The following is a 25,065-nucleotide window of genomic DNA, read 5'->3' on the forward strand; positions in this document are numbered from 1 at the left end:
GTTGGATTAAACCATTACAGGCCTGTTACATCAGTAAAAAAATACAAATTTATGTTTTCATAGGTATTCAAGATAATTTCATTAATCGTCTCGCTTGTGATAAGCAACAAAATGCCGACTACAGGTCACTCAGTTATTCAAAATGATCTAAGTTACAGGTTATTTAGTTATAGGCCCGCCTCACCTCCGATGGATCAGTCAACAGTAGGTTTTCAGCACGTGCAATGCGCGTCCACGCGAATCAACTCGGGGCCAGAATAATAAAATAAGGTGGTGTGGGGACAGTATGATCGGCGCACCCTGAATGGCAAGGCTTTTTCAGCTAACCATCTTCTAAACACGGGGACCAGCAGCTCCTTAAACAAGAAAACAAACGTTAACAGTATAACAGGCTCCACCTTGTTTTAAACTTTTGCTGCGCAACATCTTCATGGCGCCAGGGAGGATAAGTGGCTACTCAGCGGGGGGGTATGCGGGGAATTACTTTTAACACTTCGGATACAAAGCCAGGGATGGAATTAATCGGAAAAACTACTATTAAAACAAGGTAAGCCAGCTTACAAAACAGCGGATTTTACTTTTTATTCCAAATAAAACGTGGGGTTACCAACTTCAGCCAGGTGGCTGGAGTGAGGTTTTCAGTTCGAGTTGTCTGCACACAAATGTAACAGTTCTTACCTTGTAAATAGTCTGTATTTAACCGTGTAAATTCCCATTTGACGTAGCAAATTTTTGGTTTATAATGGAACATTACCAGTTGACCGTAAGATTTCCTGCGTGAATCTGAATGCGTGAGTGTAATGCCAGATGCTTGAGATTTGGCAACCCTGAAAACGTACATTTTTTTATTTCACCTGAGTTGATTTATATAACAAATAACATCACTTTATACAGTTGTTAAAAAGCAGAAACTTCAACGAACATGAAAGCACCAATAAACTACGTCTTCAAATATCCATCCATTTTCCAAACCGCTTGTCTTACTTGGTCGCAGGGGTCCGCAGCCTATCCCGGAAGCAATGGACACGAGGCAGAGAACAACCCTGGATAGGGGGCCAGCCCATCACAGGGCACACTCACACACCATTCACACACACGCATGCACACTCACGGGCAATTTAGAAACTCCAATTAGCCACGGAAACCCCAAGACGACATGGGGAGAACATGCAAATTCCACACACATGCGACCCAGGAGGACACGAACCCGGGTCCCAGAGGTGTGAGGCAACAGTGCTAACCACCATGCCGCCTCCATCTTCAAATATTTATTTAAATATTTCTGTTTTAATATTCAGAGAGAACAGGCCTGGTGGCATTATAGCCTACGCATTTTGAAGTGATTTAATTTTGCACTAATGGCACTAGAGATTTTACAGTTCTCAGTTTCTGGGGTAAACAAACACAAGTTTGTGTTTCAAATAGGAGAGAAATCTGTGTATTTGTTTACTGCACAGTCAGACCTTAATACCATCCGTTAACATTGCTTTCATTTCATCTTGGTGAATATAGTGCAACCACCCATCCATTTTCCAAACCGCTTATCCTAATGGGTCGCGGGGGGTCCGGAGCATATGGTGAATATAGTGACTTTCAGAAATCGAAGGGGAACTTTAAACATTATACTTAGCACTTTTAATTTTAGACGACTAAATCAACTGAAGTTTTAGTTCACTGTAATTATGATATTTAGTCAACTAAAACTAAAATTATGATTGACACTAAATGAGAAAATTAGCAAAACTTTTCAGGAAGAGTTTTATGTTTTCTCATTTAAGGCATGTTGGAAACTACCAGGCTGCAGACGTGAAAACCTGCCTTTGCCATACCGGGAGCGGAACCCGGCCCGCCAGGCTACAGGGATGTCTACTTTCGTCAGCTGGCTGACATGCGATTTTCATTGCGGATAAATCTGCACAATGCTTTACATGCATGTAAGAGTTTTATTACCTTGTAAACAGTCTGTTGGGTTTGAAAACTGCCCCAGTGCTTTTGATGTAGCTAATTTGGGGCTTAAAGTAGAAGAATATATATTTACCATAACACTTCTTGCAACAGCATGAAAGTCGGAAAGCGTGAGTGTCACGCCAAATGCGTGCAAGGTCGCCACCCTGTGGATGAATCGGGAATCGCTGGACCGTATGGAAGCTCCGCGCCTCTAAACACGTGACCCAAAGAGGAAACAATAGAAACGCCTTATCGCGCCTCCGGTCGGACGATCTTCGGCTTTAAGTGAAACAATTGTTTCACCTGTAACGGCTCACCATTGGCCTGCACCGCTGAAATGTTTCAGGACTGTCCCGCGCGTGATAGGGGTGATAGGCACAATAATGCTTCAAATCAATTTGCATCCAATTTAGCCAGGGTCTCTGCGATGAACGCAGGACCGTTGTCTGTGGTGATTTTAGATGGAATGCCCCATCGCAGAATCACCTCCTTTAGCAGACATTTAGCCACGCTCAGAGCATCAGGGCGACGGCAAGAGAATGCCTCCACCCATCTGGAAAACAGATCTACAATCATCAAGCAATACTTATATCCCCTGCACGGCGTTAGCTCATTGTAATCTATCTGCAGGTGATCGAATGGGCTTTGGGGACTCGGGGTCACTGCAGGGTCGGTTGGAGTGCCCTTTCCCACACTGAATTTCATGCACACCATACACTTCCCGGAGAATTGGGCAGCAGCTGCGGCAAACCCAGGGGCATGCCACACCCGAGTCAGCTGCCACCATCCCGACACGAGACACATGATCCAGGCTGTGAGGGACCAAGCAGTAACGTAATTAAAGAAACAGAGCTTTATTGACCCCCGAAATGCAAACAATAACAAACTCAAAACCTTAATAACTGGGCCCATAAAAGAGGCCAACAAAAACAAACATGGCATAATTTTACAAAGCAAAACAGTAACTGAAGCAAACTGACCTTTCTAATATGGTAACATGAGGGAACATATATAGCGGTTTGGCCAAACCAATTAACACACAAAAGGGATAAAACAAATAAGCACTACATATAACTAAACAAAGCAAAACACAGCTAAACCCCAACTCCCCCCTCTTGCCATGGCAGCACATGGTTCGCTCCTACTCCAGGGGTTGTCTTTTGAGACACCTCCGCCCTCAGCCACACCTTTACGCTGAATAAAAGACCATCCCCTACAAACAAAGTAACTACAAACCAAAGAGATTAAACAATCACTGCACACAACCCTACAATATCAAAATATATATACACACACGCACTACACCTAACACCAAAGACAAAACACAACTAAAACCTATGAATTACTACTGTAAAGCAATTTAATTAGAAAATGCATACAAATACTGAACTAAGTTCTTACTGTGTGGCTGTAGCCATCACAAGGCCATGAACGGCTTTCTCCATCCCTGGATACACAGATCTCTTCATCCGCGTAGCTCACCCTCCGTTGCACCTGTTTGAATCAAAAGGAAGGTGGGCGGAGTCAGGGAAGAGGCGTTCATCCTGGCCAGGAGTCATGGCAACGAGGAGGGTAGGCGGAGTCATGACAGAGGTGCTCACCCTGACCAGGAGCCATGGCAACGAGGAGGGTAGGCGGAGTCATGACAGAGGCGCTCATCCTGGCCAGGAGTCATGGCAACGAGGAGGGTAGGCGGAGTCATGACAGAGGCGCTCATCCTGGCCAGGAGTCATGGCAACGAGGAGGGTAGGCGGAGTCATGACAGAGGCGCTCATCCTGGCCAGGAGTCATGGCAATGAGGAGGGTAGGCGGAGTCATGACAGAGGCGCTCACCCTGGCCAGGAGCCATGGCAATGAGGAGGGTAGGCGGAGTCATGACAGAGGCGCTCACCCTGGCCAGGAGCCATGGCTATGAGGAGGGTAGGCGGAGTCATGACAGAGGCGCTCACCCTGGCCAGGAGCCATGGCAACGAGGAGGGTAGGCGGAGTCATGACAGAGGCGCTCACCCTGGCCAGGAGCCATAGCAGCAGGGGAGTTGGGTGGATCTGTGACACTCACCCTCACATCCTGTAGGACGGCATTTCTGCTTTTCAGAATGAGTGTCTGTCTGAAATTATCTTCTACATCATGCTAATGATTTAGCTGCTCTATGCTCATCTGCAAGAGAAAAATGAGGATATAGCAGTTCAGAAAAAAACTAGACTTATTTGCTTCATTTGCTTGTATTTTAAACTCTGTGAGCAGGAATGATTCACCATGAAGACCAACAATCAATTATTTTACTATGAAATTATGTTTCTAAAATTATAAGATTCCAAATATTTATTCCTGGTAACAGCAGGACAAAAACTTTGATGCTCAAACTGTTTTCTTTTTTACAGACAACAAATACACAGAAAATGTATCACTGCACAAACAAGCTCTCTCAAAGATGATATCCTTTGATAGAATGTACAGGGGCTCACAGTTCTTCATTTCATGCTTTAACTTTTGATGTTACCAAAAATACCAGTGACTCACATGTATGACAGGAAACCAAGCAAGATAAAGAATTTTTAAAAATCCGCTTTGGCTGCACCTGCAGTTCATTTAAGAACAATGAGACATCGACAGTAAACAGTGACGGATTTGGATGCCTTACTGTCAGAAGCCCGTCTTCTGTTGGTCTTGCTGTGGTTCATCAATGTCCCTCTGTGTCTTTGATGTATGCTGGAATTAGATATCTGACTCATACATCTGCCATCCCAGCACTGCTGAGTGCTGGTTTTGAATGTGGCCATAACTGTGTCTGTGTGCAGTTTGCAGGCTTCCTCTGTTCACATGGCATTTCTCCACCTTCCAGTGCCCTGCAATGGACTGACGTGCTGTTGAAGGTTTACCTCACTTTACACTGTGTGCTTCCTGCATTAGGGTCTAGAATCTGTCTTGATCCGATCTAGATTCTACATAATTATTCTAATGATGAAAACAGACGAATCTTCGACGCAACAGGGGGATCAAACAAATATACTTTTCATATAAGCAAAAACATAGTATAAGTACACATCAACACTAATTCATGCATCATCTGTATTCATGCTGATATTTTAATTTCATTAATAAAGGAGTCTATCTTCCAATAGTTTATTTTCTGCTCAATAGACAAATAATAATAGAATGACATGCTGAAGTGATAAACTTTCAGCCTTGTGGTTTTGTCACTTCCTGTTTAAAGTGTCCACTCCCCCTTCACTCTGCCTGCTGTGTGTGAGAATAGAAACGACAGACAGTGAAGGTACAGAGGATGAGGAAGTGAGTGTCAGTCTCCACAGATCTGGGCTCAGTGACACACACACATATGGATCCTCTGATGCTCCTGTTTCTTCTCATTGCTGGGCGCACAGGTGAGTGTCTCTCATTACAGTGGTACTGAGTAGAGATCTCTCTCCTGCTCCTCCACACACTGTCAGCTACAGGTTGGAGATGATGATGGAGATCTGTTGCTAGTTACATGATGATGCAATTGATGTGTTCTTGGAAATAATGAATACTTTTTCAATTTTAACAAATTTCACATTTTTGCATACAGTGGTTATCACGATGAATCACTTATATGGATCAAATACTTGGGACAGATTAATTCTTGTACAAATATTGTTTTGATAATTTGTCTGTCGTAATCAAGTAGTCAGCTTTCACTGTTCATTTTGGGTCTTTTTTACTGCAGTAGTTATTTTCTTTGTTTACTTTACTTTGATCATCCTACTTTGCCCTGCGGTAACCCATCTGCTTCTGGCTAGCTACTTGAGGCTAGCACAGAAAACAAGACTGGAAAAAGAAAGTCATTTTCTTTCAATAACAAATATAGAATAATCAAAACTTATGATAAACCACCAAAAACAAGGCCACGGAGATGCAGCAGCAAAACTACAGTGAGCGGTTTGAAACAATGTAACATTCTGAAATTTGTGCTGTGTGTTGCGTCGGGGCAGGCAAGCAGGCAATGGAAGCCTTATTGACGAGAGACAGACTCAGGACAGGGAGCATGAGAACGTCAATGACAGACCTAGGGGAGACAGCCTAGCACACAGACTAAATACACAGAACTAAAGGGACGGAAACGCAGAACGGCTGAGAACAATCAGGAATTCACACGAGGATGATAAGGGGGTGTGGCATACAGGAGTATCGTACGAGCAGGTCATGACACTGTGTAAAAAAATTCTATTGAATTGAATATTTACGAGGGGCGGCATGGTGGTGCAATGGTTAGCACTGTTGCCTCGCACCTCTGGGACCCGGGTTTGAGTCTCCGCCTGGGTCACATGTGTGTGGAGTTTGCATGTTCTCCCCATGTCATCGTGGGGTTTCCTCCGGGTACTCCGGTTTCCCCCCACAGTCCAAAAACATGCTGAGGCTAATTGGAGTCGCTAAATTGCCCATAGGTGTGCATGTGTGAGTGAATGGTGTGTGAGTGTGCCCTGCGATGGGCTGGCCCCCCATCCTGGGTTGTTCCCTGCCTCGTGCCCATTGCTTCCGGGATAGGCTCCGGACCCCCCGCGACCCAATAGGATAAGCGGTTTGGAAAATGGATGGATGGATAGATGGATGGCTGAATATTTATGTACAGTATTATAGCATATTCGAATTATGCACAGATCAGTAATTTAATTTGTACGGTACAGTAATTCGAAAAGCGTTTGAAAGAGCTGTACTGTATTTTGACATCGTCAATAAAATTCAGTGAATAGTGACTGTATAGCGTCAGTTTTATTACCTTATATTCATGTAAAAATATACAAATCTCAATTAGATGATAATCTTCTTAAGACATAAAGAGAAAACATGTGTTATAATGATAATCCGCTTACAGTATAGTGATTAATTTCGCCCAGAGAGATGTGATCACTATAGGCGTCTTCCACTATAATTCCAAAAGAAATTATCTTTGTGAAGTGTTTGCAAACTATTTATGGAACAGTGATATTTAAGACATGACCAATTTATCATGAATCGATTTATTGATATTGTTTAGTATAACATTTAAATATTCTGTGTGATGTTGTCATGTCTTCCTTTTAGTGATCAAGCAGTATAAATACTCTGTTAGTGCTCATAAAATGCCCTTGTCTTTTGTACCCTGTGATTTTCTGTGAGGGTGACAACTGATCTGACTGGGGTCATTTCAGTTTGCATGGTCTCCCTGTGGTTACATTGGTTTCCTCTCAGTTCTCTGGTTTCCTCCCACAGTACAAAGACACGTGGTTCAGGTGAATTGGTGCCTCTAAAAGTGCCCACAGTGACTGTGTGTAAGTGTTTGCTCTGTGACAGACTGGCATCCTGTCCTGGGTGTTCCCCTGCCTTGTGTCCTGTGCTGCCTCAGATCAGCTCCACGCTCCCTGTACTGTATTGACCCTTTACTGGGTAAGCATGTGGAAGATGGATGGCTGAACTAAAATATTGAACATTTTTTACATATCATTCACAAGTCAAATATCACAGAAATAGGTGTATTTATAAATACAGTCTTAGTGTGGTCATCACACAAAATGATGAGCCCATTCATTCACCTCTCCTGTGCCTTATTACCAGTGATTTAAGGTTCTGGTTTTCCTCTCAGGCCTTCCCACACACTCCCAAACTCTGATAAACAAATGTGACCCTAATCCAAGTATTACACAATCAAAAAAATAGGGTTGGGCCCGTTGGGCATCAGGGCTGGTGTGGTGCTGAGGCGCCGCCCGCCACATTGTGACACTTGGGTCCCAACTTGAGCTGACCCATCCGGGTAGGCCTGTGGAATGTCTTGTCTCTCTGACAAGATGACCATCTTCCTCTGCTGTCGGGGAAGCATTAGAAACTCTGCATTTCAGTGGTGACATTCTCTAGGGTAGCCAAATCTCTGTAGCTGGATATAACTACTTTTGGTCTGGTCGCTCTGACAGCTGCCATACTCGGAGTAGCTATTGCTGTGGCGGATCGGCTCCTCCCGATGGTGTATGATATCACCCCTTTCAACGACCATATTATGAGACTCAGGCTAAGGCAGTCCTTTGGTGTTTTGTCTGTTGTCTTAGTGTATGCTCTGACTGTGCTGAGAGATGTTATTTTATTTTCTTAATAATAAACTTGAGATCCCATCCCATCCAGGGTGAGCCCTTGCCTTGTGTCCTGTGTAATAGTACAGATGTGACTGTACCGTGTTTCTATAAAGCATGTAAGACTTTACTGTTCACATCCACCCTCTTATTCAGCTCTTTGGTCCAGCTGGCTCTGTATGTAGGACTGAGCTGATCGGTGCTGCTGTTGATTATCAAGGTGGTTTTACTTCAGTCAGAATAGATTCACTGTTTTGTTCTTCAGGTTTAAATGTGATATGTGTGACTGACAGACACACTGGTGTATTATATGTCTGACAGGTGGGAGCAGGTTCTGGATGCTGTACTGAAAGCTGGGACTGGTGTGTTTTATCTGATTTGCACCATCATCGCCATTCAGCTGCACTGGACCTCCTGTAAAAAGAGGGAACCAATCAGAGAGAAGCAGAGGGTCTCCCTGGATCAGAGGAAGGTGGCAGAGGAGATGACCTTCATAGAGCAGAATGAGTCAGAGGAGCTGTAAAATAAATGGTTATGCTAACTGCAGTGAGGCCTCTCTCACTAGGCCCTGCTCAGTCTGTACAGTCATAGCATGAGAGTCAGTTAAACACAGAGGGGTTGATTATTTGCTGGGAACCTGTACAACCATGTATTGGCCACTTATTCACAAGTGCTTTGCTGCCACCTACTGGTTAATGTTTCATAATAGTTATCTAGTGAAGGTAAGACTGGATTTTATTAAATTGTCTCTTAATTCTGAAAAAATACAGTACTATGCAAACGTCTTGGGCCATCAAAGAAAATGTTTAATGCTATTTATCTGGGTTGTATATATTTGCTCAGAACAAAAACACAATTATCATAAAAATATATGCAAATTAAAAGTAACAATAAAAACTAACAAGAATTTCTTCTTTTCTCCAAAAAGTTACTGATGCCTTCTTGGATCGCTAGATGAACCACGCTTTGGTTCCTAAACCTCTCCTCAGGGGCACCTCAGCAATTCCATGTATTTGTAAAATTTCACCACCAGCTCAATTAATTAATTTAATTATTAAACAAATGTTAATAATGCATTGATTAGCCATAGGAGGTGTGTTAATGGTCAAGTCAAAAATATATGGGTCTATTGGATGGTTGGTGAAAAATACTGTAGTGACTTTAGAAGAGATTTTGAAATGACTGGGCTGCCACACTTTGATGGACAAAATATTATAATTCTAGATCAAGATGAAGATCATTTGAACATCATTTTCTTTGACAGCCCAAGACTTTTGCACAGTTTTGTATATGTCTTTTATACTGGTCATTATTTGCTTTAATACATGATTAATAAATTGCTACTTTACAAAACATTTAGTATTTTTCTGAAATTGGTAATTATTAAAAACGAATTTCACAAACTTAAATGGTTTGGGGTTTTTAGGTCACGCCTCCTCGTCAGAGCCCAGCAATCAGGGACTCTTTTAGAGAGTGATGTAATCAGGACCACCCACTTTTCAATCTGCTGTACAAATACACCAGCTTGTGTCTGCTAACAACAGCCTGTACATATCAGATAAGGAGGAAACAGTATCACATATATATTGGCCAACATCAAATGAAAATGTAACACACGAAAACAGGACCGCCCACTTATCACTCTGCGTAAAATCACACCAGCTTGTCTCAGCTGACAGCAGCCTCACATATCAGCTAAGGAGGAAGACGGCATATCAAAAGTAAAAAGAAAGACACCATCAAATGAAAATATCCCTGTGTGATCTATTGGTTTCTGCTTTCACTCCCATTAAATGACAGTAAGTCTAGTTGCTGTCCGTGGTGCTGAAAACCTGGATCAGTAAATTCCAAATGAAACTTTAAAATGAAACTTTACCTGATTTAACTGTAACTCACTTATTTTGTTGGCAATGATGCTTTGTTGAGTCTAGAAACGCGCAAAGAGGGTTACAGATAATTTAATTTAAGTAGTTTTACTTAAAAACCAAAAAGATTTGAACAATCAGTTCAACTTTGGACTATAGTGCTTCACAAAAGTAAAATCCATCCAGTTAAATCTCTTTACCCCCAAGTCAAGAAGATATCAAATGCAGAAGCACATTGTGGGAGATACAAGGTGCAGACACATTAAAAGCACTTTTTTGTGTGAACATTATAAAACAGATTGATACACATTAAGCAGTTTGTAACTTTACATCCAGACCTACATCAGTCAGAAAAAGCAGGCGATGACCATCCCATCCAGCAGCTTCATCTCTGATTGTACAGAATCCCTTGTCAGGGTAACTTCTGAAGTCATGACTAAACTAATTTCCAGCTTTGCCTTCAGCTTCATCGGTTAGATTAAATTAGGAACTAAACTAAACTAGGAGGGAAATATAGTCAAGCTACTTAAGTAGCTGAATTTTGTGTATCCACTAGAGGGCAGCCACACATAGATTCCCTTATGAATGGTTCTGATGCTTCAGGAAAGCACTGTACAGAGACCCAGGTATGCCAGTGAGGAACGGATAAAGAGCAGACGGATCCACCAACTAGCTGTAATATGTAGTATTTCAATTGAATTTAAACAAATAAATATAACAGTGTCAGAGTGTCAGATCCATGTGAGTTTTTATGATTGATGAACTTTGAAAGCCTGAATATAACTGAGGAGGCCCACGGACCCCATTATGTGTGAAACACTATTGTGGTGCTGAGAGAAACACAAACAGCTCTCAGTCTGATAGGACTGCTGATAAGACCCACATGAAGTGAATCACCTGACTTTGCCCCCCCAGGACACCCCCACCCCTGTCATACAGACACCTTCCTAACGGACCTCTTGATTTGTACTGATCCACAGGTATTAAAAGGACCTACTGCAGTGACATTTTAAAACTGTATAAAACATAATAAAGACTGAAACAAAGGCCTGAGGTCAGACCCTCTGCATGTAGCACACAGTGTTTCTGCAGAGTCTCACACTCACATCCTGTATAACGACATTTCTGCTTTTCAGAATAAGTCTGATTTCACTGCTCTTTGCTCATTTGCAATATGAGGAAGTAACAGTTTAGAAAAGAACTAGACTTATTTGATTAATTTGTTTGTAGCTCTGTGAGCATGAATGATTCACTGTGAAGACCAGCTATCAATAATTTTGCTATAAAATCATGTTTCTAAAATGATAAGGTTCCAGATGTAATTAATATATTTATTCCTGGTAAGAGCAGGACAAAAGCCGCATCAAACTGTTTTCCTTTTTACAGACAAGAAATAGACAGAAAATGCATCAGTGGACAAACAGTTTATGAAAATCAAAGATAGATGGATGATTTTTAAACATTTAAAACACACTAAAAAGGGAGGCAGTGATGTTAAGGAGAGTCAGGAAGTGAGTGTCAGTCTCCACAGATCTGAGGGCAGTGAGACACACATAAGGCTCCTCTGATGCTCCTCTTCATCCTCTTCTTCACTGATGGGCCTCCAGGTGAGGATCACTTACTCTGGGACTCCACCATTCAGCGTAGTTAAGATGAAGATAAATTTTGCACAATATAGTTACTACATCTGTATGTTCATATTAATATTGTTCCATGAAGTTTTATCACTTCCCGATAATGGTCTGTGGTGGTAGCATGTTGACTGACTGATTTTAGAATTGACTGCAGTCTTCTTTGTGTCCACTATGTGGCAGCAGTATAAAGGAAATATCTTATTCTGTCACAGCTGCTGGTGTGTGTAAAAATTCACATACTCTGATAACAAGTAATTCTGCCTCCAACTGTTTGTCAGGGACCTGGGCAGGAATGAATTACATGCCGACTGTACATACAACAGAGATAGGTTCCTGGGAGAACTTTGCCAGAAGTTGAAACACGACTTTAAGAATGACACTGATCCAGAAGTGGATAGTTTAGGTCCAGAGAGTAAAAATCCAGTTTTAGATGTTGTTTCAAACAACTAGTTGTGTAAAGTGCCACAGACACAGAGTACTCAGCTGTTTGGTTGAAACTAAATCTTGGTCTGGATTTTTACTTTCTGGACCTGAACTATCCACTGCTGCACTGACCCCCACCTTCTTGGGGGAGGGAGTCAGTCCAGACCAGGTCCCGCCCCCCAGCTAATAGGCTCCCTGGAAGCTGAAGGGTGTTCCAGCTAGACAGTGCTGAGTGATCTGAGTAATGGGGGGAGCACGGTCACAACAGAGGGGGAAGTACCCCCCCCCCCCAGGAAGTAGAAGCGGAGGGTGAGGACAGCTCACTTAATTATCAGTCACTGTTTCTCAGTGGTGCTATAGTTTGTCTCTCTCGCTGACAGTTTCTTGCTGATGTAGAGCCCTGGGCACTGCTCTTCCTCCTGCTCTTCCTCCTGCTCTTCCTCCCCCCCTGCCCCCAGAAACCCTCCCTCCCCCAGTGACACACACCCCATGGCAGTGCTGCTGGCCTCCTCAGCACATGCAGGGCTGCCCTTATAGGGCCACACATGCCACAGCCAGTCACTGCTGTAAAGGACGACGTTGGTCAGGTGGGCTGTGGTCTGTCAGTAGGTGACACAGAAGACAGCAGAACTCGTATCAGCCAATCAGAGAGGAGAAAGTGGATTTTTCATTGGACTGATCAATCAGCAAGTGAGTGTCAGTCTCCACAGATCTGAGGTCAGTGAGACACACATAATGCTCCTCTTCATCCTCTGATGGGCCTCCAGGTGAGAATCACTTACTTCAGGATGGTTATTTCTTCACTTCGTGTTTATAATGACTAACAGCAGATATCCCAGGAAAATGTATAAATTAACTATAACTTGACAGCATGTAGTTCAACCCTTAACTGCGTATGAGCCCTTCAATGGACGGACATCATATGGATTAATGTCGGGTAGGAGGTTATATTCAGAGTACAGGCAGTCGTCAGGTTACAAACCAGATCGGTTCCCAAAGTTAGTCTTTAAGGTGAATTTGTAGGAAAGTCAGAAAAGTAAATGCAGTACATGATAATAATTATCATTATTATTACTGCTATACAGTAAAAAACAAACATACAGTACTGTACTTCCAGCCAGCAAGCCGCTGAAGCCGTGCAATGATTTCAGGAGCGTCACTAATGTCGTGTCTGTTTGTTATTACAAACCATTGCATTTAGCCCAAATTTTTAATATAAAAGGCTTCATGGCAGTCCGATCGTAAGTATGAGCTGTCCATAAGTCGGCCTCCTTAACTCGGGGACTGCCTGTAAAGACATCTGGGCTGACTGACTGATTTTAGAATTGATTGCAATATTTTATTTGTCCACTATGTGGTAGCAGTACACAGAAATGTTCTAAATCTATCATTACACCTGCATGATGGACTGACAAAGTCTGCAGATATTCTGACATATTGCAGTACCACCATATCTGTACCTGTAATCAAAACAGTGACAGTGAGAAAATCATTTGTGTTTTTATACACTGACACACATTTTTACAATGTGGTTTTATGGACAACATTGACTGCCATATATTACTAATAAGGGGCAGCATGGTGGTGCAGTGGTTAGCATTGTTGCCTCATGCCTCTGGGACCCGGGTTCGAGTCTCCACCTGGGTCACATGTGTGGAGTTTGCATGTTCTCACCATGTCGTCGTGGGGCTTCCTCTGGGTACTCCGGTTTCCCCCATTGTCCAAAAACATGCTAAGGCTAATTGGCGTTGCTAAATTGCCCATATGTGTGTGTGTGCGAGTGAATGGTGTGCGAGTGTGCCCTGCGATAGGCTGGTCCCCCATCCTGGGTTGTTCCCTGCCTTGTGCCCATGGCTTCCAGGATAGGCTCCCCGCAACCCAGTAGGATAAGCGGTTAAATGGATGGATGGATTATTAATATCCCTATGACTGTGTGAACTTTTATATGTAATACAACTTACAAATGTCATGATGTACCAAACAGTACTTAAAGCTGGATGAGAAAAAGCAACAAAGAACCTCAAATAATTTTTCAAATGTTTATTGTTTTACACAAGTAGCAAAGGGGTTCATAATAAAATAAAATATGCTGGCCTATAAAAAAACAAAAATTCACAAGAGACAAAATGAAAAGCAAACAAACAGCAGGACATGACAAACTTTCTGTGGTCAATCATTTCTTTAAGAAATCGGTATGGGCACAGAACCTGCTCAGTATTTGGAGGGGAGCGTCTGTAAAAGCACAAAAAAGGAACACGTTCAGCAACGGTCTCTGCAAGGGGATTCAAACCCACACGCTTTAGCGTTCGGACACCTACAAATTGTACAAATGAGAAACTTTAAACATTACAAGCTAACGTTAGCTGGCTCACCGGAGAAGCTCTGCAATAAGGGGAAACGTGTCTAATTTACGCCGTTTAAGCTACCATTAGCTAACTAGGTAACAGCTACCATAACTCCAAAGTTTAACTGAGATGTCAAGAAAATCAGTTACTAGCATACTTGACATTGCAACATTTAGTACGAGCCATTACAAATGTAAACCACATAATAAAATTTGAAATATACACGCCAATACGGTAAATAATAACCTTAACAACACCATATTCGCTGCAGCCTCCCGGATCCTCGTCTTCCGGGTCGTTTGCAGGGTGCGCGTGACGTCAGAGGCAGAGCGTGCAAATGACAGAGAGTGCGCGTGCTGCAGCTCGTACTGACTAGTAGCGACAAACGTAACAAATATTACGGCAAATGAAATACTTTGGTGTACGGCAGAGGTGCAGAGTTTGCTGGAAATTTTTACGGACTACAGTGTCCAGGAACAACTAGATGCAAAACACAAGAAGTCCGAGATATTTGTTAAAATACGGGGCTACCTTCTTATATGTGCAGCACGATTCAATTGTATTCGCTTAGTTGCTTACTGGATAAATCTATGAGGGCTGTGTGTCAATGCACGCAAGACAACCCCAGATAAATCGCAAAATAAGGACAATCATGAGCTCCGATATTCTGTGCAGTAGTGCTGTTCTTCAACACAAAAGACAACGCATGAAACAGAAAAGCACAACACAGAAAGTAGCACGGTGATAACGAAAGCGTGTTCAGGCCTGAAACTTTAAGTGCAATGTGTGCGCTGATCTGAGAGGCAGTCATACTAAGCCACAGTGAGTACACCCACAGAGGCGATCCTACTGGGCCTCTTGTTTTCGTATTGATCCACAGAAATTAAAAGGACCTAATGCAGTGGCACTTTAAAAACTGTATAATGCATAATAAGGACTGAAACAAAGGCCTGAGGATAGACCCTCTGTATGCAGCACAGTCTCACCTCAAGTAACTGAAAATATGTCAGCTACTTTATACTCGTGCATAAGAGAAATATGCAGGGCTGCCAATTCTAACGTATGTGACGTGACACACGCTCTCTGACTCTCGCACTCATGCCAGAGATCTTTCTTTTTATTATTTTTTTTACTTTTTTTTAATTATGCATGCAAGAGATCTTAAGACAAGTCTATATTATTCCATTATGAACTTAAAATTTGCGGCATCAAAAGTGCTGTGGTAGTTTCAAACCATACTGACTACAACTAATGAAGCTACCCTGTGAGCTAAAATGATACTTTGTAAAGACCAACTATCATTTATTTTATGTTGCTAAAATAAGATTTCAAATATTCTTAAAATATCTGTTCCTGTAAACAACAGAACAAAGACAACATCAACAATGTTTTCCTTTTAACTGATAAGAAATACACAGAAAATGCATCAGTGGACAAACACACATCGTAAAGATTATAACCTCTGACAGTATGTACTGGCCCTCACTGTTTTCTGCAGTGTCTCTCCCTCTCAGCTCTTCATTTCACACTTTATTTTTGTATCTGCAGAAAATAGCTGTGAGTCACATGAATGACACAGGAAACCAAGCAAACTGACTTAAATTTCTTAAATATTCCCCCTGCTCTGGCATGTTCGCCCCATGTCGGTGTGGGGTTTCCTCTGGGTTCTCCTGTTTCACCCCACAGTCCAAAAACATGCTGAGGTGAGTTGGAGTTACCATATTGTCTGTAGGTGTGCATGTGTGTGAATGGTGTGTTTGCCCTGCAATGGGTTGGTGCCCCATCCTGGGTTATTCCCTGCCTTATGGCCATAGCTTCCCAGATAGGCTGTGGACCCTCGTGACCCTGCACAGGACAAGTGGGTATAGAAGATGGATGCATGCATGGATGGATAATATTAATGGATATAAACTGGATACTGTCGTTCATGAAGTCTTCTTTACTCCGGCTGAAATTTTAATTTTATTACTGAAGGAGTCTATGCATTGATAGTTTATGTTCTTGAGTAACAGTAATGTTATGACTTGATGAAGCGCTAGACATTCAGCCTTATGATTTTATCACTTCCTGTGTAAAGTGTCCACTCCCCCTTCACTCTGCCTGCTGTGTGTGAGAATAGAAACGACAGAGACAGTGAAGGTACAGAGGATGAGGAAGTGAGTGTCAGTCTCCACAGATCTGGGCTCAGTGACACACACACGTATGGATCCTCTGATGCTCCTGTTTCTTCTCATTGCTGGGCTCACAGGTGAGTGTCACTCATTACAGTGGAACTGAGTAGAGATCTCTCTCCTGCTCCTCCCCACACTCTCAGCTGCAGTTTGGAGATCATGATGGAGATCTGCTGCTAGTTATAATAATGTGGTCCTGGATATTTTGAGTACTTTTTGATATTTAACAAATGACACATTCTTGCATACAGTGGAAGCCACTTATTGTGATCACGGTAATATGGATCAAATGCTTGGCACAAAGCCATTCCTGTACAAATACTGTTTAGATAATTCAGTTATAGTAATCAAGCAGTCTGCTAACACTGATCATTTTGGGTCTTTTTCGACATGACGACCTATAGAAAAAATGAAAACGGAGGTAGTAATTCTTTTTTTATATATAATGTAATTTCACTTTGATCGTCCTGTAACTTTGCCTTGCGGTAACCTGCCTGCTTCTGGCTAGTTACCTAAGGCTAATGCTGCGTGCACAGAAAACATGAAAATGTGCTGTGAAAATACAAATGTATTGAACTGAATATTTATGTACAGTACTGTACTGTATTATAGCGTATTTGAATTATGCACAGTTCAGTAATTTAATTTGTACAGTACTGTAATTTGAAAAGCGTTTGAAACAGCTGTACTGTGTTTTGACATCGTCAATAAAATTCAGTGAATAGTTACGCTGTGCAGTTTATTACCTTATATTCATGTAAAAATATACAAACCTCAATTAGATAGTAATCTGCCTGAGGCATAAAGAAGAAGAATAAAATCTGTTGTAATGATCATCCGCTTATAGTGATCAATTTTGCCCAGACAGACGTGATATGAACAGTTTCCACTGTAATTTCAAAAGAGAAAATTATACCTCATGAATTTCTAATTTTGTTTTTTTTAAAAAGCAGATTTCATTTGCTTTTTAAAGTCTTTTGCAAACTATTTCAGGAACAGTGATATTTAAGGAATGATCAATCTATCGTGAATCAGATTATTGATATTAAGTATAATATCTAAATATACTGTGTGATGATGTCATCTCTCCCTTTTAGTGATCAATCAGTAAAAAGACACTGTTACTGCAGATAAGATGCCCTCGTCTCTTGTACCCTGTGATTTTCTGTTAGGCTGACTGGGGTCATTTCAGCAGTACAGGTGGTTATGTGAGCAGACAGCCGGGATGCCATCTGTCATTTCTGTGTGTACAGTCAGTGGGGTCTAAACACCCAGCTTCATGTGCTACTGGAGCAGGTCTGTGTTTATCAGGGCTCAAGATCAACCTCAGGGATCGAGATTAGACCTGCTTGTCTTTCACTCTACAGTGGGTTTGGAGAGCTAATTAACCTCTAGCTGGTAGAGACTAGGGGCAGTGTGGGGGCCTCACACCCCCAAGCTTGTGGTTTTGATATCTGGCCTAGCTCTCTGTGGGCAGTTTGCATGTTCTTCCTGTATCTATGCTGGTTTCCTCTCAGTTCTCCGGTTTCCTCCCACAGTCCAAAGACACGTGGTTCAGGTGAATTGGTGCCTCTAAAAGTGCCCATAGTGACTGTGTGTGAGTGTTTGCCCTGTGACAGACTGGCATCCTGTCCTGGGTGTTCCCCTGCCTTGTGCTCTGTGCTGCCTCAGATCAGCTCCACACTCGCTGTACTGTACTGACCCTGTACTGGATAAGCATGTGGAAGATGGATGGCTGAACTAAAATACATTTAAATACTTTCTGTATCTCATTCTTAAGTCAAATACCACAGAATTAAGTTTACAAATGAAGCCTTAGTGTCACAGGGGTGTGGTCGTCCCACAGTGACAAGCCCATTCATTCACCTCATCTAGGCCTTTTACTAGGGATTTAAGGTCCTGGTTTTCCTCTCAGACCCTAGAACACACTCCCAGACTCAGATTCCCGATCCCACATCCCGCTGTAGCCCTTCCCAAGATCCGACACCTGTTTTGTTTTCCTGTGTCTCTCCCTTGTTCTTGTGACAAAATGACAGTCTTTGTCTTTTAAACATCCCCGTGGTTCTAATAAACGAATGTGACCCTAATCCAAGCATTATACAAACATTATACAGTTACTTAGAGATACTGCGATGTGGAAAATGTGAATTCAGTTGGTTGTTCTCCCTGCAGGTGCTGACAGTGTGTTCACAGTTGGATGGGTGACTGTACAGAGAGGAGGATCTGTCACCATCCCATGTTTCTGTGATGACAGATATAAAACTCATGTGAAATACTGGTGCAGAGGGTTTAATGTAAGTTCATGTACACCCATAGTACACACTGACTCTCCACAGGAAGGTAAAGTGTCAGTCAGAGATGATCCTGACCAGCGAGTCTTCACTGTGACCATCAACAATCTGACAGCTGAGGACTCTGATAGGTACTGGTGTGGTGTGAAGCATAGTGGAGCCTCAGATGTTGGAGATCGGGTTAACCTGTCAGTCATTGATGGTAAGATGTCTGTACTGCAGACTGTAGCCAATGAAATGCACAGTATGTAACATGTCATTTAGCCAGAAAGGAAGGACATTAACAGAAATATTAAAGGAAAAGATGCTTTAATATTATAAAAATCTGCATTTTATTTTCATTCAATGTGATAAACGAGACTTGGAAGAAGTAACAAGTGACAGTTTAAATGGACGACTACATGGGGTTAAATATGATAAGTAATATGTTAAGAAATGTCAGTTTATTTGACAAACATTTACATATGCATGTTGTAATGGGCTGATATTCATAAACATTTCATTGCTATGCAAATCTTTGAGTGTTTTATCTGTGTGTTCAGGTCCTCCAGGGCTGTCAGTGGAGAAACAGGAGGTGACGGGTGTGGATGGAGACAGTGTCAGTGTTCAGTGTTACTATGGAAACAACAGAAGACATAGGATGTGGTGTAAGATTGGGGGCTCCTGTGCATCAGAGAGATCAGTGAGTTTGGATGGGAGGCCTGTCCTGATCAGGGATGACACAGTAAATAAAGTCTTCAGTGTGACAATGAGTGGGCTGGAGAGGAAGGACACTGGCTGGTATTGGTGTGCTGCTGGAATCCTGCAGATCCCAGTTCATATTACTGTTAAACGTAAGTAATTCATTTAAATCTGCATGTGAATCATTTATGCTTGAATATAAATAGATAAAAACTAATTAACCCTACAGTTTCCTTCATGAAGGGGGTCTGTGCTTCTTTGTGGGGATAGTCCCCTATTTTCAGATATTGTGAAATAAGGTAATTTATTGGGATTATAGTTTCTATGCTAGTGGCACGGTGGTCCAGTAGGCGGCGCTGTTACTTAACACCTCCATGTTTAGGGGTTTGAATCTGGCTTCTGCTCTGTGTGTGTGGAGTTTGCATGTTCTCCATGTGCTGTGTGGGTTTCCTCCCGCAGTCCAAAGACATGAAGTCAGGCTAAATGGCGTCTCTAATAGAGAGTGTGTGTCTATGTACCCTATGACTGACTGGCATCCTGTCCAGGATATACTCCATCCCTGTGCCCTGTCCTACCTGGGATAGGCTCCAGGCCCCACATCCCTGACCAGGAGAAAGGGGTAGAAGATAGATGGGTGGATGGCTGTAGTTTTATGTGTCTATGAATGTATTGGAATATTGACTTACACATCAGCCTTAATTCTTAGAGAGACATCCTGTAATTCAGCTCTGATAACCTCATCAGATACTAATACTGTCATGACCTGCTTGTCGGCTCCTCATGTGTACCACGCCCCCTGCTTACCCACGTGTTCTTTACCGATCGTACCCAGCTGTGTCTGATTATTTTCAATCAGTCCTGTGTATTTCAGTCTTACCTGAGTCCTTTGTCTGTCATTGTTGTTAGCTGTAGTATTGGTGATGGTTACCTGCCTGTTTGCCTGCTTCGTACCAGCTAACCCGCACGATCACCTGCCTGCACCACCCCGATCGTGACAGAATGACAGACCGTAAGAAAAGGAGGAAGCAGAGGAGAAGGAAGCACCTGGAGGAGCCGATCAGTCTGGGCGCCTGCTCCCTCGCCAACACCTGGCCTCTCGCGGAGGGCGAGAGAGAGGAGCTCGTCCTGGGCTCTGACCCAGAACCGCTCTATCTGGGAGCCTACTCCCTAGCGAGGCTCTGGGCTCCCAGCGACGACGACGAGGAGGATGAGCCCTTCACGTTCCCTGTGCTGGACCCTATCCCCCCGGAGCAGCTACCGCCCCTGGACCGGTACAGTTACCGGCCCGAACGACTGGCAAATTGGGGAGGTTTTAGGGCTGTAAGGGACTCGATCCCCCGAGTGCCCCGGGTCCCGAAGAGGATCGCACCCGTCTCCCCCTCCCAGGACTTGCCAGTTCTGCCTGCGCTGTCAGCGCAGCTCCCGCCTCTGCAACCTGCGCAGCCGGAGCAGCCATCACCGCTGTCCGCTACGTCTGCGCAGCTTCCTCCACCTGCGGCTTGCCAGTCCGAGCAGCCGCCGCTGCCTGCGGACCCCACTCCCGTGCAGCTGCCGCTGCCTGCGGACCCCGATCCCGTGCAGCCGCCACTGCCTGCGGAGACCACACCCACGCCCAAGGCGCCCTCTCTGCCGCTCCTACAGCCTGCAGCTCCCGGGCAGGCGCCCCCCCCTGCAGCAACCTGCAGCTCCCGGGCAGGCGCCCCTTCCACTGCCTGCCCTAGTGACTTTGCCCCCAGTGACTGCTCTGTCCTCGCCCCGTCATCCTTGACCCCGATCGAGGGCCGTTTTGTCTGTGTCCCGCAAGGGAAGGGGACACAGACGTCGGACTGGGGTCCCACCCGCCCTGCCCCCTGGCTCGCCCTCCCTCGCCTGCGCTAGGGCTCGGTTGGCACCTGCGGGTCCTGGCCCTCTGGGTCGGCTGTCGCCTGCGGGTCCCCCTCCGCGGCCTCGTCGCCCTGCCTCGCTCCCACCTCCGGTGCCTGGTCGGTCGCCTGCTATGTCCCCTTTCCTGCTTTGTCTTTCTGCCTTCCCTGTCCTTTGTCAGCTCCTGTCTCGCGTCCTGTCTCTTGCCCTGTTTTGTGCATCGGTCCTGTTTCCCGTCTCTCGTTGATGGTTCTGTTTCTTTTGCTCCAGGTCCCGGTTCCCGTGTCCCGTCTGTCGCCTCCTCCCTGGCACGCCCGGTGAAGCGCGCCTTTGGGGGGGGTTCTGTCATGACCTGCTCGTCGGCTCCTCATGTGTGCCACGCCCCCTGCTTACCCACGTGTTCTTTCCCGATCGTACCCAGCTGCCTGCCTGCACCACCCCGATCGTGACAGATACTTTACCCAACACCCGAGGCCTGCAGCGGGGCGTCCGGGCCTATGCCAGAGCCCCAGAGCTGTGGTGCTAGAGATCGACTTTTATTTAAATTAGAAATATATTATTTTATACTATTCACAAATAAGACAGATTAATAAATAGAGGTAATGTGCTTTCTGCCAGGATGGGACTGCTGGCTGTCTGCTTCTTACATCCAGGACCAGCGGTTAAACGAGATGTTACAGTCACTCTGCAGTCACCCTGCAACAATTTGTCAACCGGTGGCCATTTTGTTTCATTGTTTGCTTCCTTCTCATGGGCTTATCGCTCACGACTCCAAAAGCTCTTGTGCTGACGCCCCGTTACCCACTGTCGCGGACATTAGCTGACCGACATGCCTAGACATGCAATACGCATAAATCCCCACCCCAAAACAGGATGGCTGTGTTTTACCGATATAAAATAGTACATTTTGTTTAAAGCTACAATAAATATATTATAATATTTTCATAAAATAATTAATCTCACCTGTTCACTATCAGTGCCCTGGGATATTAACACTTTGGTCATGACACTAATTCATTGTTCTGCATCTAATCATTTTCTCTGTAGAATATCTTTCATAATTTATATTTCAGTTTCAAGAGTGACATTTTCTTAGTCTTTATTGACTAACAGAACACTGTTTTTATTAACTATCCTTTCTCCTGTTTCCACTGCTCTCCTTTTCTCTGCACATGATGAAGAAGGAGGGGATTAATAATGAAAAACGGAGGTAAGCATTCAGCAGCATTTACAGTAGTGTGGGGGTCCTGCTAGCAGCATTTACCTGATCACACAGTGATGGGAAACTGTCATTTTAATTTTAAGAAAAAAAGATATTGTTTTTTATTTTATTTTCTTAATAATAAACTTGAGATCCCATCCCATCCAGGGTGAGCCCTTGCCTTGTGCCCTGTGCTGCTGGGGAACGACTGCAGGCCTGTTTTTACAAAATAGTGTAACATGTTGTGTGATAATCTCTAGCTATTTTCATGCTCTTTGTTAATGTCTCCTGTTCCTCACATGTGTCCTGTGTAATAGTACACATGTGACTGTACCGTGTTTCTATAAAGCATGTAAGGCTTTACTGTACACATCCACCCTCTTATTCAGCTCTTTGGTCCAGCTGGCTCTGTATGTAGGACTGAGCTTATTGGTGCTGCTGTTGGTCATCATCATCACATGGAAAGTGCGGGACAAACACAGTGAGTGGCAACTTCATGCTTTTATCCTTTTCCAAAGATTGCTTGACAGGGACACAGACAGCAGCATTCAGACACACAGGTCTATGCAGTGAAATTAAAACATAAAACGTGGTCACAACCCTTTGGAAAAGGAATAACAGTGCAGAGCTAAAATCCACTATAGTACAAACAGGACATCAGAGGACAGCAGCCCTGAAGGAGCCTTTCTAACCCGAACCCTTTCCTCCATGATCCTGCAGACTTTCCTCTGACCCCCTGAGTCTGTGTCCACCCAGCTGAGCTTATAAAAACCTCCCTGAATTAGTTATTCTAACCAGGGCCGGCTGGGATTCACTGATTGGTTACCAGCAAGCTCAGACTGGTAATCAGTTGTCATAGAAATAAGAAAACTATTGCCCCTATTCAGTAAATAGTTTTACTCATTAATTAGACTTGATAATATTTTCAGATGTATGTACATGCTGATTAAAAGTGAATGTGTTTGTTACAAAGCAAGTCATCTGTGTCGGTTAAGGACAGAGACAATGGTGTCAGCAGAATAATTTTCTATTTTTTTCCTTGTAGAGAAAAATGTGGCTGGGAGCCAAAATCTAGGAAGGACAGTAAGTTCATGTTTCATATGGGAAGAAAATCTGTCATGCTCCGATCGTGCCGATCCTCTTGTGTGCCACGCCCCCTCACCTACCTCATGTTGAATCCTCGTGTTATCATCTGCTTTTTGTTACATCTAATTAGTCCTGTGTATTTAAGTCCGCCTCAGAGTATGTTTCCCCATTCAGCGTATTTCCGAACCCACAAATGCTACCCAGGGTCATTAACATCTTAATGTTACTGGTGGTCCTTGAGTTCCCGATGGTGTCATCCCCTAATAAATCCCTTGTTTTCCCGATCGTGGCATATATGGTTGCCCGTGTCTTGTATGCACCCTGTACAACCCTCGCATGTCTTTAGCATCATGTAAATTACTCACTTTTATGTACACGCACAAAAAACACGTCACGTCTGGGGAATATTAAGGGGACAGTATATGGGATGAGGAGAGCAATTTTTTTGGAAAAAAATAAATGAACAGCTTCGGTCTTCCTTAAAACGCGACATTTTGGCGACGAGAATAGAGCTTGCACTTCCACCACCTTCACCTTCTCTTGCACTTCCCGGCGAACCTCCTGTCCCTTGGACTCGCTGGCTGGAATCATTCCAGACATACTCGGATGTCCTGGGACAGCATGAAGTCAGCGACGCTCGGAAGAAAGCCATACTTATTCACTGCTTAGGCACGGAAGGACGGCAGATCTTTCGGACGCTCGGACCTGCGGAGATGTATGAAGACGCTGTTTCGCTCCTGGGTTCTCACTTCGCAGCTCCACAAAGTGTCATCCTGTGGCAGATTCTTTTTCGCCGAAGGCGACAGCAGCCGGGTGAGTCCGTACATCAGTACGTGGCTAATCTGCGTGGTTTAGCCAGTCTTTGTAAATTTGGTGGCATGCAGGATGAATTCATTCGTGGTCAGCTGGCTGAACACTCTAACCACCCTAAAATTAGAGAGCGACTGTTGATGGCAGCACATGACCTCGCTAGCGCTATACAAGTCGCATTTCAAATTGAAACAGCAGCGGAGTTTACGTCTAAATTACCTTACCCTGCTGTCACCTCGCTCCCTGCACAATAAGTATCTGCATCACAGCCACCTTCGTCAGGACTATCTGAAGTTGGTTCAGACGTGCATTATACACCGCGAAAGCAACAACGACGACGCTGTGGGAATTGTGGCTCATTCTCCAATGTGTCGACCCGCCCGTCCGATCCTCCTGGATGCCGTGGAATCCCCATGTTTACCAGCTGTTTCGAAGTGTCTTCATTAGTTTTGTGTATTTATGTCCAGGTCAGAGAATGTTTCCCTAGTTCTGTCATTGTATTGTTATGGTGATTTTTGTTCCGTATGCCGATCCGGCTCCCTATTAAATCCCTTTTTGTCCTTCGCCTGTTTTCCCAGTCCGAGCTTACCATATCATGACGCCGTGTTACTGGGGCCGGCTGTCTCTCTACATTTAATCACCAATCCCCACTCTTCCCATCTATAACTTC

At 43.8% G+C, this 25,065-nt stretch overlaps 1 protein-coding gene and 1 long non-coding RNA gene across 9 annotated transcripts; one reads left to right on the top strand and one right to left on the bottom strand.

Moving 5' to 3' along the window:
• The first annotated feature begins 5,222 nt into the window (after positions 1 to 5,222).
• Positions 5,223 to 24,595, top strand: LOC125739747 (uncharacterized). Of its 8 annotated transcripts, XR_007397276.1 has the most exons (7): positions 14,738 to 15,995; positions 16,370 to 16,540; positions 18,800 to 18,956; positions 19,297 to 19,587; positions 22,483 to 22,508; positions 22,889 to 22,980; positions 23,545 to 24,595. XR_007397276.1 is itself a non-coding variant. In XM_049010212.1 (6 exons), exon 6 carries the CDS (start codon positions 20,435 to 20,437, stop codon positions 21,311 to 21,313), a length of 879 nt encoding a protein of 292 aa, XP_048866169.1. In that variant the 5' UTR covers positions 14,738 to 15,995; positions 16,370 to 16,540; positions 18,636 to 18,757; positions 18,886 to 18,956; positions 19,297 to 19,587; positions 20,390 to 20,434; the 3' UTR covers positions 21,314 to 22,466. The 8 variants fall into 8 exon arrangements, 6 of the variants coding, with proteins under 6 accessions (XP_048866171.1, XP_048866169.1, XP_048866168.1 ...); XM_049010212.1 differs by lacking the exons at positions 22,483 to 22,508; positions 22,889 to 22,980; positions 23,545 to 24,595 and adding exons at positions 18,636 to 18,757; positions 20,390 to 22,466 and having other exon boundaries at positions 18,886 to 18,956; XM_049010211.1 differs by lacking the exons at positions 22,483 to 22,508; positions 22,889 to 22,980; positions 23,545 to 24,595 and adding an exon at positions 20,390 to 22,466 and having other exon boundaries at positions 14,738 to 15,114; positions 15,841 to 15,995.
• On the bottom strand, positions 13,973 to 14,612 carry LOC125739759 (uncharacterized). Its single transcript, XR_007397292.1, has 2 exons — positions 14,539 to 14,612; positions 13,973 to 14,179 (listed from the first exon to the last, which is right to left on the bottom strand). It is a non-coding gene; the product is annotated as an uncharacterized LOC125739759 (long non-coding RNA).
• Positions 24,596 to 25,065: the final 470 nt, after the last annotated feature.

This window comes from Brienomyrus brachyistius, chromosome 4 (genome assembly GCF_023856365.1).
Source record: "Brienomyrus brachyistius isolate T26 chromosome 4, BBRACH_0.4, whole genome shotgun sequence".
Taxonomy (NCBI): Eukaryota; Metazoa; Chordata; class Actinopteri; order Osteoglossiformes; family Mormyridae; genus Brienomyrus; species Brienomyrus brachyistius.